The sequence below is a fragment of the Phoxinus phoxinus genome, assembly GCF_949152265.1.
Source record: "Phoxinus phoxinus genome assembly, chromosome: 10".
Taxonomy (NCBI): Eukaryota; Metazoa; Chordata; class Actinopteri; order Cypriniformes; family Leuciscidae; genus Phoxinus; species Phoxinus phoxinus.
Window position 1 is genome coordinate 30,158,276 of NC_136885.1, and position 15,842 is coordinate 30,174,117.

The 15,842-nt window shown below is 36.9% G+C and overlaps 1 protein-coding gene across 1 annotated transcript in view; it reads left to right on the forward strand.

Moving 5' to 3' along the window:
- adam22 (ADAM metallopeptidase domain 22) overlaps positions 1-15,842 on the forward strand; it is a 59,373-nt gene that overhangs the window by 41,065 nt on the left and 2,466 nt on the right. The window contains exons 16-31 of the mRNA XM_079626769.1: positions 2,975-3,074; positions 3,858-3,929; positions 4,017-4,109; positions 4,189-4,269; positions 4,703-4,753; positions 4,840-4,903; positions 5,265-5,370; positions 6,106-6,225; positions 6,299-6,467; positions 6,920-7,031; positions 8,183-8,273; positions 8,635-8,688; positions 9,391-9,591; positions 10,599-10,699; positions 10,797-10,863; positions 14,448-14,571. Of these exons, the coding sequence (XP_079482895.1) occupies positions 2,975-3,074; positions 3,858-3,929; positions 4,017-4,109; positions 4,189-4,269; positions 4,703-4,753; positions 4,840-4,903; positions 5,265-5,370; positions 6,106-6,225; positions 6,299-6,467; positions 6,920-7,031; positions 8,183-8,273; positions 8,635-8,688; positions 9,391-9,591; positions 10,599-10,699; positions 10,797-10,863; positions 14,448-14,571 (1,606 nt within the window). The remainder of the gene's footprint in view (positions 1-2,974; positions 3,075-3,857; positions 3,930-4,016; positions 4,110-4,188; positions 4,270-4,702; positions 4,754-4,839; positions 4,904-5,264; positions 5,371-6,105; positions 6,226-6,298; positions 6,468-6,919; positions 7,032-8,182; positions 8,274-8,634; positions 8,689-9,390; positions 9,592-10,598; positions 10,700-10,796; positions 10,864-14,447; positions 14,572-15,842) is intronic.

A 15,842-nucleotide genomic window follows, 5' to 3' on the forward strand; every position in this document is an offset into this window, starting at 1 on the left:
TGGGGGATATGTTGTTAGGTCCAATATAGTTTGAACTAGCCCATTATTAAATAAAAGCCTTTTTGCACAAAAAAAAAAAACAATATGTTCCAAAATAAAGTAACATCTTGACATCCTTGTGTGGTTATAATAACCATGAACATTTCATAACTGGCTGTTTTTGCAGCATAGTTTAAAAAATAATATTTTTGGAATGTAGAGGAGGTGTTGAGTTCCAAAACATATAGTATGTAACTAATTTTCTGTGATATAACCCCTTTAAACAGATTAAAACTGTCTGCAGTCATTCACACAGAACAGAACAATCATGATTTCACGCTAATGCCAAATGTCATAAAGCCTGCGTGAGACACACAGTCAACCTTCAAACGCAAAACTCTTTTATAATGCAATTAGATCATCAGAATTATGATGACAAAAGTGACTGACACCTGTCATCTGATATATGTGATGGCTTACTGACAGGACGTTAGCTGAAATTCACACCAGCACTCTCAGTGTGTGTTCACCCTCCGTCATGCTGTGTGCTTAGCTTCTCAAAAAAGACTTCTTCTCTTCACAAGTCATGTTTCAGAACACATTTATTAGTCATTAACTTTTTTTTTAATCAATGCAAACATTTCCACAACTCCTTCAAACTTGAATATCATTTGTAGAAGTTCATAAACTGAGAGAAAAAGTGTTGTAATCACCACACTAAGCTAAGCTCTTTCTCACTATCAGGAGAATTTGGGACTATTGGAACAAAAAGTCCAAACTTCTGAGTATGAGAAAGTCCTCTGGTTCCAACATGCACATATATATGTTGTAGTTGGGTTGTTTTTATATATATATATCCATCATTTCCTGAAAGCTACAGCACCACAGCTCATGTTATTAACACCAGTATCAATGGCCTTTCAGACAGACACGCTCATGTTGATCTGTCTCTCCATTGATAGATGTTTTGATGAGTTTTATTTTCCGTGCAGCCTGCATGTCCGATCTGATCCACTAACTCCAGAGTTAATGTGGCAGGATGTGTTGTGTTCTCTGTTTTCCCCCTTTAAGTTTGTCTTCCTGCTGTTAACAATCCTGTGAAAATGTCTGCAACACTTTAAAATTAATTACCAATGCTCGAGCAGGTAAGAAAAGGTGCCCTGATATTCCAGGAACACACTCAGCGTCTGGTAAATGAAGAGTAACCATTTGTACAAGGCATAATGTGAGATATGCACTTATTGATTTGCAGCCTGCGGTTAAGGCTTCCTGAAACTGCGCTGTTGCAGATTGTTACAGATTGGAATAGTGCTTACAGCTTCGGAATGATCTCTGCAGGATATTGAGGGCAGCGACCCGGCTGATACAGGCTAAGCAGTGTTCAGCGTTCTCCTGATATTGTACGATTTAACCATACAGCCACACCTCTGCTTACAAGTGGGAAAATTGGTGATTTACATCAAAGGGAGGGTGTAGTGGATTGATAGCAAAAGATAAGAAAGTGTCATCAGAATCAGAGAGGATTCGCCTAAAAAGAGAGTGATTTGGGTAATTTTATTGGTCTCCCAAACTAGGGTTCGCAAACTATGAAGGAACTGCAGGTGGTTTGTGAGTTGATTAAAAGATTACAAAAAAAAAAAGTCATTATAAATAATAAAATAAAATAAAAATCGGTCCCACTTTATATTAAGTACTTAATTTGTACTTACATTGAAATTAATAATTTGATACAACGGACTTATTGTGTACATACATGTTTTTACATTGTACTTATATTTTTTAAATACCTGCGTGTAATTACAGCTGTAATTAATGTATGTAACTACTTTTGTAATTACACTGTTGACCCTTCCCTTATACCTTAACCCACCCTTAAACTTAACCATACCAGCACACCTGTCCCTAACCTTACCCGTATCACGCCGCAATAGCAGAAAAAGTGTTTTTACAATAAAACATGAACACAATAAGTACATTGTACATTGTACATGTACATTCGATGTAAGTTAAAGCCACTTAATATAAAGTGGGACCTAAAAATCAATCAAAGTTAAAGGATGAAATATTTTAATTTCCCTGCATGTACTGTGGCCATTAACCGACATCAGAGAACCATGAACATGCAAACGTGTTCAATTCTTGAAATATTGATTTAAAATCTTTCAAGTAAATATGTAATTCAAAGTGAAAGGCAAATACATTAGTGAATCCTGGTTTTAGAGCATAGATATAAATACACAGAATCTACAATTAGCAACTGTTATTTATATATATAATGCAATACACAGCACATTCATCATATTTAAAAGGTCAAGATCTGCCTGTAAACACATGACAGGGAATTGACAGATTCTTCCATTCACCCAATTTGGTTGTTGTGGTCCTTGTGTTTGTATGGTGTGTTTTGTTTGTTAGTCCTGCCCTCTGCTGGTCTGGATGAAATCGAGTCAATAGCCACTGACAGCCAGACTGATGTTTACATTCAGCATGACCAGTTAATGTTAAACCTATTTTCTATCCCGAGACCATAATTTTTAGCCCCGTTAAAACTTTTCCACAACAGTGACCACGTTTACATAAACATTTTGATTTTGTGTCATGCAAACATGATTTAACTTGATTGCCATAAACCAATCTGCATAACGCATTTCCCTGTAATAATCAGAAATGCTATACTTTTTATTTGGGATTGGAATATCCATATTTATTTACATCTACACATGGCCAACAAAAAAAAATCCTCTTCTGGTAAGCACTTCCAGTATTTCCATACGTGAGTAGTGGGGAAATAATCTGCTTGTCAGTTTTTTGCGCAGTAAATGTGAATTATGTGCATGTGAACGTGGTTACTGAGGTAAGAGTCATAAGCTCAATGTGAATTTGATAGTGTTACAAACACTCATTTTTATAGCCTATAAAATATAGTTTCAGCTGCTGTATGAATCAAAGAAAATTAGGCATTATGACTATTGTGCTTTGTGGTTCTCTGTAACAGCTTCTACTTACCCGAGAGATTTTCTGACTGTAACGTGGAAGAGTTTCATGAATTTCTGAACAGTGGAGGTGGTGCGTGTCTCTTCAACAAACCTTCAAAGGTAAAGGCACTTCAATTCTGTCTGAGTTCATAGCATTTACTTTCTTTAGCACACCACTAAGCCCACATAGAATCTGCACCCACAGAACTTCAAACAAAGTGCCACAGATTTCCACTAATTTGGAATGCTCTTTCACAAAGTTTTATACGTACAGAAAGTTCAGGAAGTTTTTGTTTTTTTAAAGAAATTTGCATTATATTGATCAAAAGTGACTGTAAATATTCCAAAAATGATTTTTCAAATAAATGCTGTTCTTGTGAACTTTATGTTCGGAGAATATGTGGAGAAAAATGTGTCATGGTTTCCACAAAAATATTAAACAGCACAATGGTTTTCAACATTGATGATAATAAGAAATTTTTTCTTGAGCACCAAATCAGCATATTAGAATGATTTCTAAAGGATCATGTGACAATGAAGACTGGAGTACTTCAACAGTGTCATCACAGCAATAAACTACATTTTAAAATTAAAATGTGTACTGTGTATAATTATTTTGAATATATAAATACACACATGCATGTATATATTTAAGAAAAATGTGTTATTTATATATAAAATATTTATATGTAACATCAATTATGTATAAATATATATACACTATATACATGCTAATATTTCTTAAATATATACACATTTTAAGTTTGCGATTATTCGTGATTAATCTACTAGTATATAAAAATAAGTAATATATGTGAAATAATATTAGTGCCAAATAGTGGTGCAAAATAACAAGAGTTCTTTTTTCTCTCTCTTTTTGTATTTTTATTTGATCTTCTGTAGCTCTTGGATCCTCCAGAGTGTGGAAATGGTTTTGTGGAGGCAGGAGAGGAGTGTGACTGTGGAAGCCCAGCTGTAAGTGATCTTACATCAACATCATGATCACAATAGTCTGACACTGCTTATGTAATCTGTTTTTTTTCTTCTTCTGTCTTTATGTAGGAGTGTGCTAGAGAAGGGGAAAACTGCTGCAAGAAATGTATGTTGACGCAGGGAGCCAAATGTAGTGATGGTCTCTGTTGTAAAAACTGCCAGGTAGGCGCTGAGTCGTACAAGAAAAATCTGCAGCCTTCTGTTTGTGTGATTTTTAACGATCTTTGTGCTGTGTCTGTAGCTGGAGTTTATGGGTGTACTTTGTCGTGAGGCTGTCAATGATTGTGACATACCGGAAATGTGCACTGGGAACTCCAGCCAGGTGAGAGCACAACACATCCTGCAGCAGTAGAATTACAACAGAGTCTATCCTGGAACAACATTCCAATCAACCAATCAGATTTGAAGGACAAGTTTACAAGTTTATGTCAAGTTTAGGTTTACAACCAGGGTTAGGTGCTTATATATCAGTGTTATAAATGTTACTCATTTCAGTCTTATTGATTTTAGGGAGAAGTTATGGGTAGGGGTATGGTTAGAACTACATTTTCAGACAGAAATGTTGTTCCAGGGTCAACAAAATATGTTACTTGGCAAAATCACAATGACCAGCACAGCATGACAAATGAACTATATAGTGCATATTATATGTAATATGTAATATAAAAATGCTCTTTTACTTTCCTGTAGTGAAGAATTTTTAATGGTATATGTTATATTTATAGTGTAAATAACTCAATATATATTTTTTACAGTGTCCTCAAAACCTGCACAAGATGGATGGGTACACATGTGAGAAAGACCAAGTGCGTTTTTAAATATGAAATATGTATGAAATATAGTTACGATTTATATTATGTGACTTATTTTTGTTAATTTAATCTCATTTCAGGGAAGATGTTTCAATGGCAGATGCAAAACCAAGGACAGGCAGTGCAAGTACATCTGGGGAGAGAGTGAGTGACAGTTATTTTAGTATTATTTATGTACTATTAGAGTATTTATTTATATTTTGAATTTGCTTTTATTTTATATTTTTAGTTTTCATTTTAGTTTTAGTCATTTATGTCCTTTTGTCCTTGTTTTTATATTTTTTATTTTTTTATATATATATATATTTCCATTTAGCTTTCAGTTCCAAGGCAACATCTAGTATTTTTATCTAAGTCAATCACTAAAAACTATTTTTTTATAGTTTTAGTTTACAATAATAAAACTGGTGGGTGTGACATCACTTCCTGCTGTTTGAAATATGTATTTTTTGTTGTTGGTGTGTGGTTCTGGTGTGATTATGATCTGATGTTTTTGTTTTAAAAGAAGCAACATCGGCTGATAAGTTTTGCTATGAGAAGCTCAACATTGAGGGCACAGAGAAGGGCAACTGTGGACGTGACAAAGACACCTGGATTCAGTGTAAAAAACAGTGAGTTCGACCGGCATAAGAGGTTACTACATGAAAGTAATGGGTAATGAATTTCCATGACAGGTTCATGTATATAAAATTACACTTAGAGGTAGGGTAAAATATGTTTTTATAAAAAATAAACAAAATTACTTTTTGTTATACTGGCTAAAACTCTCTTCACATCGTGATAGCAGTCACTAATAGAAGTGGTTTAAATAATAAAACATGTACATATATCTTTTGTGGAAGTCTCAGGACCAAAAAAATATTGGTCCAATCATTGCATTCGGTCCAAATGCAATGATAGGATGTCCTACCTGCCTGTCAACATATGTATTTCCGCACCCTGCTCGCGCAGACATCACACTTCATCAGCGTGTTTCATGAGGCTATGCAGACTTGTAGACAGACAGTCACAGAGCGCCTCAAACAAACAGCAACCACCTTTACAGTTCCTCCTGAGCCTAACCAACGAGCTTATTCTGCGTTCATGCCACGTTGTAACCGTAATTACGAGATGGCAACCCGTGACGTTCTACCCGAAGCAGTCCACATCCTCAGATTCTGATTAATGCTTTTCTCTGGCAACACTATCAATCTTACTCTATCAAGTAAGATTGTTTTAAGTAAGATTATTTTATTTTTATTTACTAGTAGTGATCACATTTGAGTTAAGTCATTAAAGCATGTCAAGGATGTGTAAGATCATTCATTGGAACAGAGATTAAAAAGTGTGCACATGTGTGTTTTCAGGGATGTAAACTGTGGATACCTGCTCTGCTCCAACATTTCTCCAGCACCCAGACTAGGAGAGTTACAGGGAGGTTTGACTTCTTTCTCTGTGGCCCAGCACAGCGCCTCACTGGACTGCAGGTACAGTCAGAGACACTCACTTCAGGTTTCTATGTGTTGATTCATTTTCCTAAAGTAAGTGTGAATGTTTCAGTGGAGGGCATGTGCTGATTGACGGCGACACTGATCTGGGATACGTAGAGGACGGAACGGCATGTGGGACGGATCGCATCTGCTTTAACCACAAATGCCTCCCAGTGCAGGAGTTCAACTTCAGCACGTGCCCTGGCACCAATGAAAGGGTGATCTGCTCCGGACATGGGGTGAGAGATTATGTGTGGTGTGAACGGGGACAGTCGTGTCACCCACTGATCCAGGTTCAGTTGAAATGATGATATAACCTGAAACATGCAATAGAACAAAGCTCTAAAAAAAATAGTAAAAAACATAAAATATGTATAGTTAAATATATTTTATTATGAATATATGAATAATAAGACGAAAAGAATAATAATGTATCCAAATTCAATTAAAAATCAACATTTTAAGTTACTTTTAAATAGCATAAATCAAATTTTATTTTCTTCTCAAATCATGGTGTGGATCTAATTGAACTCCTCTAAAGGCTTTTTTTTGTTTAACATTAAATATGTGTTTAATGCCCCTAATATGTAAATAAACAATTCACTGATTCAAGTCTGCATGTTCTCCGAGCAAAAGATTTAGTTGAAATGCTGCTGAACAATACTGTGGTATATTTGTGTGTGTGTTGTAGGTGTGCAGTAATGAGCTCAGGTGTGTGTGTAACCTGGGCTGGGCAGGTGAGGACTGTAACTCCACCTCTCCTTTGAGTTACCTGCTGGTGCGTCCCACAGCCAAAACATCAGGTAGGCCAAACTTCCACTTTCCCTTAGACTTCACAAAAGCATGATACACAGAACCAGTCACAGTTCCACTACTCAGAGATCCTTTACCAGCACGCATTACAAAACAGCTGATGACCGAACATATGGTGGTTATGTGTTTATAAAGGCTCCAGCAAGTGTGAACTCTTCATCACCAAAGTTGCAAGAATCAGAAGAGGTGCCATTTCTGAACATATTTTATAAGTAATTTCTATAAAACAAATAACATAATGTCAAAATTAAAGTCATGTGATGCAGTGCAATACAGCGATTTTACCACTGATAAGATGCTTTCTTAAGAACAACATGAAACCGTGGCACCAGCAATATTAACGCACTGAAGGATTTTATCATTTTAATTTATTTTGTCAACAGCATAGAATTTCTTTATTATTTAAAGACATTTTACATCAGATTATTTCTTACATTAAATATTTCTCTAATCTAATTAGGTTAGGGCTGTTAGGCTAAGTTTGATGGTTCCTGTTATTAAATGTGTAAAAAAAAGAAAAAGAAAAAAGGATATCAAGATATAATTATTTCATTTTTCATTAGTCTGTTATTCTTCTGTTCAATCATATTCATGTTCAACTCACACATTTCACACGCTTTTAATTTCTCTTTTAATTTTTCTGTTTCATGGCTTTTGTTTATACGCACTCGTTCTTTGTGGACAGGCTCATGTCTTTTGCTGGAGTGACAGTGAGTTTAGATTTGAGTTGTTGTTTCTTCTCTGTCGTTTTGTCGTTCACTCACCCCATTACTCCTCCGTGTTTCTGTCTGAATGAAAGCTAACAGTGTTTATCTGCTGTGCTGTGTTGTTATAAACCTCGTCATATACTCTGTTTCATGGATTTGATTTGTATAATGGAAGCCTTTAACATACAGCCTCCATAAAGAGAAAGTCATACATTTTTATCTTAATCTTTTTTCTAGTTCCTGTCTCTATCTGTCTTTATTTCAGATTGATTTTGTCATGTGGTCAATCGGACAAAACTAACAAAATGCTAAATCAAACATAAATATGAATCATGTTTACATCCAGATTAGTTTTGCTTTGTCCAGATGATTGCAGGTCAGTGTCGTCTGCTAGTTGCCATGGCTACAGATTAACCATTCTGTTCCTCTGACAGGCATCGCAACTACTAACATCATCATCGGGGCCATTGCTGGCTCCATCCTGGTCCTTGCACTGATTCTAGGCATCTCTGCGTGGGGATACAAGTGAGTCAAATTACTACAGACGTCTCACTAGCTGAAAACATTATTAATCTTTGTCTAAAGGGATAGTCCATCCGATAATTAAAATTCAATTATCATTTACTCACCCTCATGTTGTTCCAAACTTGACTTTCTTTCACTGAACTCACATAAGATCAGCAGAATCGTCAAAAGGCTGTTTTTCAATGAAATTAAGAGATATTCTAAACTATTCCTTTTGTGCTCCATGGAAGATAAAAAAATCATAATCAGTTTTGGAACAATATTTTTGAGTGAAATGTCTCTTTAAACTGGAACTTTAAACTTCTCTTCAAATGTCTCTTTAAACTTTTGTTAATTGTGTTTTTCCGCTCTCCCCATGAAGGAGCTACAGACAGCGTCAGTATGTTGAATCTGATGTACATCGAAGATTCTGTCGGTTTGTCCAGCTTTCTCTTCATTTTATGCGTGTTCTTTTATGTGTTGTGTGAAGGAGTGGAACGTTTTGAATTATTTCTAAGGCTATTATTAATGCTCATACTTTTGGATTAAGAATATGAACAAGCACTTTACCCTACATATTACATTTTGGCATGCAGAGTACCGTTCAAAAGTTTGGGTGGGTAATGATTTTTTTCATGTTTTTGAAAGCAGTTTCTTATGTTCACCAAGGCTGCATTTATTTGATCAGAAATTCAGCAACAACAACAAAAAGTTAGTTTTTTTTTTTTTTTTTTTACTAACTGTTATGGCAAAGCTGAATCTTCAGCATCATTTCTCCAGTCTTCAGTGTCACATGATCCTTCAGAAATGCTGATTTGCTGCTCAAGAAATATTTTTATAATTATCAATGTTGTGCTGTGCTTAATATTTTTGTGGAAACTGATGCATTGTTTTTCAGGATTCTTTGATGAATATAAAGTAAAGAAAACTTTTGTTACAATATAAATGTTTTTACTGTCTCTTTTGATCAATTTAATGCATCCTTGCTGAATAAAAGTATTATTACTATTATTTTTTAAACTTACTGACCCCCAAACATTTGACCGGTATTGTTTATATTTTCCTAAGTGATCATATTTTTGGTGGTGGATGATATTCCAAGCCCAGTTTTCAGATCAAACTTTGTTCTATTTCTCAGTCAAATGCCTCCGGGTGATTACGTGAAGAAGCCAGGAGACGCGGATTCTCTCTACAGTGACATGCCGCAGGGCGTGAGCTCGAACTCTGGAAGCAGCTCCAAGAAGAGGTCTGCTTACCTGTCTCACTTCCAGATCAACACCTGCTCCTTCACCCCCTCTATCCCCTCCATCAGCCAAAACATCTCTCTGTTCGGCTTCAGGTGTGCTTCATCTCCATCTTCATCTTCATCGCTTTGCCTGCTCTGCTAACAAATAGAGGAACGTTTATTTAAAATACAAATAGGAAAGTTTACTTTCAGAGCTCAAAAGACTTTAATTTTTAATAATTTTTAATTATGTTCAATTTCAGTATCTTTTTACTGGCCAATTCATGCTTTTGACTGAGCTCTATTATTTAAAGTATGAGATAATTTCTGTTTTATTTGGCACAGACTTTTTTAAGATAAAGTGTGCAGTTCCTTCTACAGGATGTCATTTTTACTGAAGACTTGCAGGTTTTTATTACTTCCTTGATGAGTTCTCCGCTGCAGGTTTGTGCTATTGGCTCAAAATGCTGTAACTGTCTGTTTGTCTCTCTCTTGGTTATTGTCAAAGTCTTATCAGGCTCTAGTACCAGTAATACTGAGGCAGTAAGTAAGTCAGTGTCTTCATGGTGTCCCATCTCCATGATCTCATGCTCATCTCACTCATCTCAGTGTGTTTGTTCTGCTCATCACAGTGTTGCGAATCATTCCTGCTTCACAGTATAGCTCTGCAACGTTTTAAAATGAATATACTGTAGTTATAATTTAAGAGAGAACTTTAAAGAAGTACATGATGTCACTTGGATGATGGTGATTGCATTAAGGAATTTGACTTTTATTTGAAAATATATTGCCAAGTTTTCCATATTATAAGTTATTGCAGCACCCAGAGACATGATAAAAATTATCCCATGTTCACTTAATTGTGATATTGTGATAAAAGAAAGCTAATTAATGAGTTATATCATTAATAACAGAGAGTTTAACGATTAACGTGAGTTTAATGAGTTTAATGTTATCCAATATATTAAGACAGACACGATAGGAACATTAAAATGTACTGCTAAGTAGGAATGACCCATGTGACGTCTCAGCCATTTGTTTTCCTCATACAGAACCCTTTTAATTTCTGTAACTACATTTAAGAAATTTTAAAGAAAATTTCTCTCTTCTTTGGTCTGAAGATCTAACGGTCTGTCTCACTCTTGGAGTGAAAGAATCCCAGATGCCAAGCACATCTCTGACGTCTGTGAAAACGGACGACCCAGGAGCAACTCATGGCAAGGTAACGCATCCATAAATGCATCAGCTCTAAATGGCAGAGCTTGCATCAGATTAATCTCAGCATTCATATCACATGTTTGTCTCCTCTGTCACTGCAGGAAACATCACAGGTACCCGTAAGAAGCTCAGGGGAAAGAAGTTTCGTCCTCGCTCCAACTCCACAGAGTAAGAGATTTAGTATTGAACATGTCTTCTTTACCGTGCAATGAGTGATTTGGAAACACAGTTGTTGGACTTTGCATGGAGTCTTAAACTCTATGCCATGTATCAGAACAAATTCATCTTGGACACACTGCAGGACTGTGTTTGGTGTAAATGCTGATTTGGTTTTGGTGTGCATTGATGTGTGCATTGGTTTAATCTCTGGAACGAACAGCACGCCGAAACTGACCTGCACGTCTTCATCTGTATGAACACAATATACACTCAGATTCTGATTTCAGCTTGACGCTTGTATCTGCACTTGAACTCTCCTTTTTCAAACGCATGTGACAAACTGACCACAACTAAAACAAAGAACAACATTCAGCTGACCTACACAAATTCAAAAGCAAGACGTTCAAAAATGCATTAGCAAGCGGCGTCGCACTTCTGTGATGTGCTTTTTAACGTTGAATAGCTTGATGGTTGTGGAAAAGTTATTCTGCTAAATTTAAAGGAATAGTTAATACTCTAGGAATATAAAGGAATTTAAGTTAATACTCAAAAAATAAACATTCTGTCACCTTTACTCATCTTCATGCCATTCCAAACCTGAATGACTTTCTGTCAACAGAATTCTGGCGCTTTTACTAAACTATTCAGTGACCAGGGGCTGTTAAGCCAAAAAAGAATAATAAAAGTAGCCCAATGCACTATATTTGAAGACATCTAAGGCCATATGAAATGAGGAAGAAATCGAAATCCTGTATTGACTATTGAATATTGACTGATAACCTTCCCATCTGCCATAGCTCTTAAATCTAATGCGCACATACACATATTCAACCTAAGTGCTTGAAGAATTGTGCCAGGTTGAGGTCAGTGATACCAAACAACAACATATACATAAATTATATACATATTGTATATATTTGAATATACACTACTGTTAAAAGTATTATGCTCACGAAGGTTACATTTATTTGATCAAGACATGATCTTTCAGAAATCATTCTAATGTGCGTATTTCGTGTTCAAGAAACATTTCTTTTTATTATCAATATTGTAAACAGTTAATATTTTTGTGGAAACAGTGTCAAGATTCTTTGATGAACAGAAAGTTCAAAAGAACTGCTTGTTGTTTAAAAGCCCCTTTCCCTGTTCACTTTTATTGTCTGTAAAGGGACATTTTGCTTTGTGTTCCATTGAAGAAATAAAGTCATACAGGATTGCGACAACATGAGGATACGTAAATGATGACAAATAAAAAAAAAGTATGTGAACTAAGGTCAATTAGATGCTGATGTTACAGCAGCTGTGTTTTGTAGAGTCTTCGTTGTGTTTCGTCCTGCACCAGCCAAAAGCGAAAAAACTTGATATGATATCTGTGTAGGTGCTGTAGTCTGAGCTGCTGTTTGAGCTCTCACCTGCATCTTGGACCATAAAGAGTGTCAGTGCTGCTGCTGTCTTTTACCAACTTCCTTCTTTCTCCTGTTTCTCCTATCTGTCCTGTTCTTTCTCTTCTCACCCCTCCCTCCTCTCTCTCTCTCTCTCTCTCTCTCTCTCTCTCTCTCTCTCTCTCTCTCTCTCCTCACTCTCACTCTCTCTCTCTCTCGCTCTCTCTCTCGCTCTCTCTCTCTCTCGCTCTCTCTCTCTCTCGCTCTCTCTCTCTCGCTCTCTCTCTCTCTCTCTCTCTCTCTCTCTCTCTCTCTCTCTCTCTCTCTCTCTCTCTCTCTCTCTCTCTCTCTCTCTCTCTCTCTCTCTCTCATTCCCCATCCTCCTCCTGCAGGTATTTAACCCCTTGCGTCAAATCAGAGTATTATGTCACTAAATGGGTAGAAGATGTGAATAAAAACACTGAAGGACCTTATATTAGGTACAAAAACATCAGACTGCATTATATCTGTCCACTATCCATCAATTTCCCTCCTCAGTTGTTTTTTTCCCTGACCAAATATCATTTTTCAGAGATGAGAGCTGAGCGTTAGGGTTTGATGAGCACTCGCTGGCAGATCCTCTCAAAACCTTTCATTGCGATATATTTGTTTCTTTTTGGTCTTCTAAACGTGTATTTTTCCATTCCAATGTGTCATGAACAGCTACAGTAGAAATTTAACTGCAATGTCACATTTTAAAGAAGTGCATGAATATTTCTACAATTTCAAAGATTTACATCCAGAGTTCTGTAATCATGAATCTTAAATGTTTGTCCTTAGAAATCTTCCTCATTCATCCCAATATAGTCGTATAACTGACCACTTGTCTTTAAAGGAGAAGGAAGGCATTTGTTATTCAGTAAATAATTTGATGTAAACATCAATAACCATATCATATCACAAAACCAAGATCAGATTTCACCCCAAAATCAACAGAAATAAGAAATGGCCCATTAAGGCTTTTGTTGTATTGTGACATTATCTGAACATTATAAATACAAATAAAGACATTTAAAAATAATTTTACTCAACATAATTTTTTCTTTTGATTTTGGACTGAAATATGAGATGCACTCAGGTGCTCTGTTTAGGTTCTTGTATTTGTGCATCTGTGTGTGTACATCAAAAGACCAAACCAGACTCATTGATTTTAGTTAAAGGGATGGTTTGGAGTAATTTCAACCTAGGGACCTTTGCACCATGACCTCGAGCCAAACAGTCCATCCCCCATCCCACCCCCCCACCCCTTTTTCCGAATGGCTTAGTGCAGGCGCTAATGGATCCGAAGGTTGTAAACTTCTACAGTATAGTACAAATAGGTTCTGTACTCATAAAACGAGGCATTGGAAAGTTTGTAAGTACATCAGGAGTTTATTTAAATAACACTTGCCTGATGGCTTATGCTACAGCTAACCCGGACGTCGCGGTCACTTCCGTGATTTGGGAAAAGCCCAAGTACAGAGTACTTGAGTACAGAACCTATTTGTACTACTGTAGAAGTTTGGTACCAACCTTCAGATCCATTAGCGCCGTCACTAAGCCATTCGGCTGATATCTCTAAATAAGCTCTAACTTTAATAATCTTCGACCAAAGGAAAAAAAGCTTCTGGGGGGGTGTTTGGCTCGAGGAGGTCATGGTGCAAAGGACCCTAGGTTGAAATTACTCCGAACGATACCTTTAAAGCTCTTGTGTTTATATGATATTTGTATTGTATTCCTCCTTCACGGTTCTGTCCCTCTTACACTCAGTGTCCACTCTCTGCATGCCGGCTGCTGCTTAACTTGTCGCTTTTGCACTCTATAATGTCATCAACGTATGGCTGCCATGTTCTCTGTTATGATGATCACTTGTGTCTGTCCTGATCACTTCATCATGTCCGCCATGTTTGTAAGCCCACATGACGCCGGGTATGTTTGTTCGTTAAACATCCCAAAAGCACTGCATTGTGCTTGCATTATCTGCCCAGCTCCACTTTCCAGTAAGAGCCAGTGGGTATTTTTGTGGCAAGGACTGATGAAGTTAGTGATTTTGGATGATGGCTTGCTGTGGAAACACTCCCTCTGACCTCTTCAAGAGGTCAAAGGTGACAGCTCCATGTTTGTTCTGGATCTTGACGCTGTTATCCAGTTCACACACTTCAGTACTAATGTCACATCTCTCTGATTCCACAGGACTCTGTCACCGGCCAAATCGCCCACCTCTTCAACGGGCTCCATCGCCTCCAGCCGGAGATACCCCTACCCCATGCCTCCCCTTCCAGATGAAGAGAGGAAGGCCAACAGACAGAGTGCCAGGGTAAGACTTACCATACGTAAGCCTCTTTTTATAGTCATTCAGCACATTGCAAGCATTCAGGATCAAAATATTTAGACAATTCCCAAAATTATGATTTAGCTCTTTTATTTCTCAGTGGTCTATCACACTACATTTTCTACACTATGATATGGTAGAGAAGTGACAGAAGCACATGCATGAAATTTAGAGGTTTTACGATGGTCTGTCCACAGAAGCACTTAGTAGCAAGTAAACTAAATTCACAAAAACGTTATAAGAAAGAAGTTAAAGTGCCCCATTATGCTATTTTAAAGTTTCCTAATGTTGTTTTGGAGTCTCCTACAATAGGTTTACATGCATCAAAGGTCAAAGGTTTCATTTCAACAACGTCAGCTCTGCGTGTCCTGAGGTTTCCTACACTGTAAACTAAACACAGTAACGAACAATGGCGTCGATTTTACTATATCAATCCGAGCGCGAGTCCGATGATGAAACATTGGAAGAACTAATTATTCAACCCGAACCTCCATCGCAAGGACGACTCGAGCAGAACGTTTCTCAGTGATACACTACTCAGTTTGAGGAACATTATGAGATGTTGCAACTGTAATTCCTCACCATCAGCATTAACAACTGCATGTCCATCAACAAACCGATTATTTACTGGGACTTATTTACAGAGTATTTTTCTAATTTATTGCGTTGAACATGTGGAAACTGTATCAATAACAGTGCATACATTAGCCGAGCTCTAGCGTGAATGACTGATTTAACATAAACGTTGGTAAAACAAATCTTGCTCCATTCTTAATCTTTCCTCAAAGTAGTGAGAACGACAGACAATCTGCATTAATAGACACACAGTTATAGGTAATAGTGGCCCACAGCTGATCAGCAGAAGTATTTCAGTTAAGACAGTAATAATGTGAGTTAACCAGTTAGCAGGAGACCAACACAATATAAAACTCAAAACAAAGTATTTTGAACACCATCTTTCAAGAGCAAGCGGTTTTGCGAATCCTACATTGAACTCCGAGATTTGAGAAGCAGTCGTCAGTAAAATAAAGGGAACACAGCAAAAGTTTAGGATTATACTGCTGTTGTATCGTGGTAAAGATTAATTTTAACCACTGATTCTTCACATAATCATCCTTGGGCAGTGAAAAAAAAACTGGCTTTACCTTCACATTGTAGAGCACAGCGTCTTCTCGACATGATACTATCCAGTGTCCACAGGAATCAGCTGCAGTGTTTGAGGTTCAAGTTTCCCTGGTGTCTGCGCGCGCAATAAG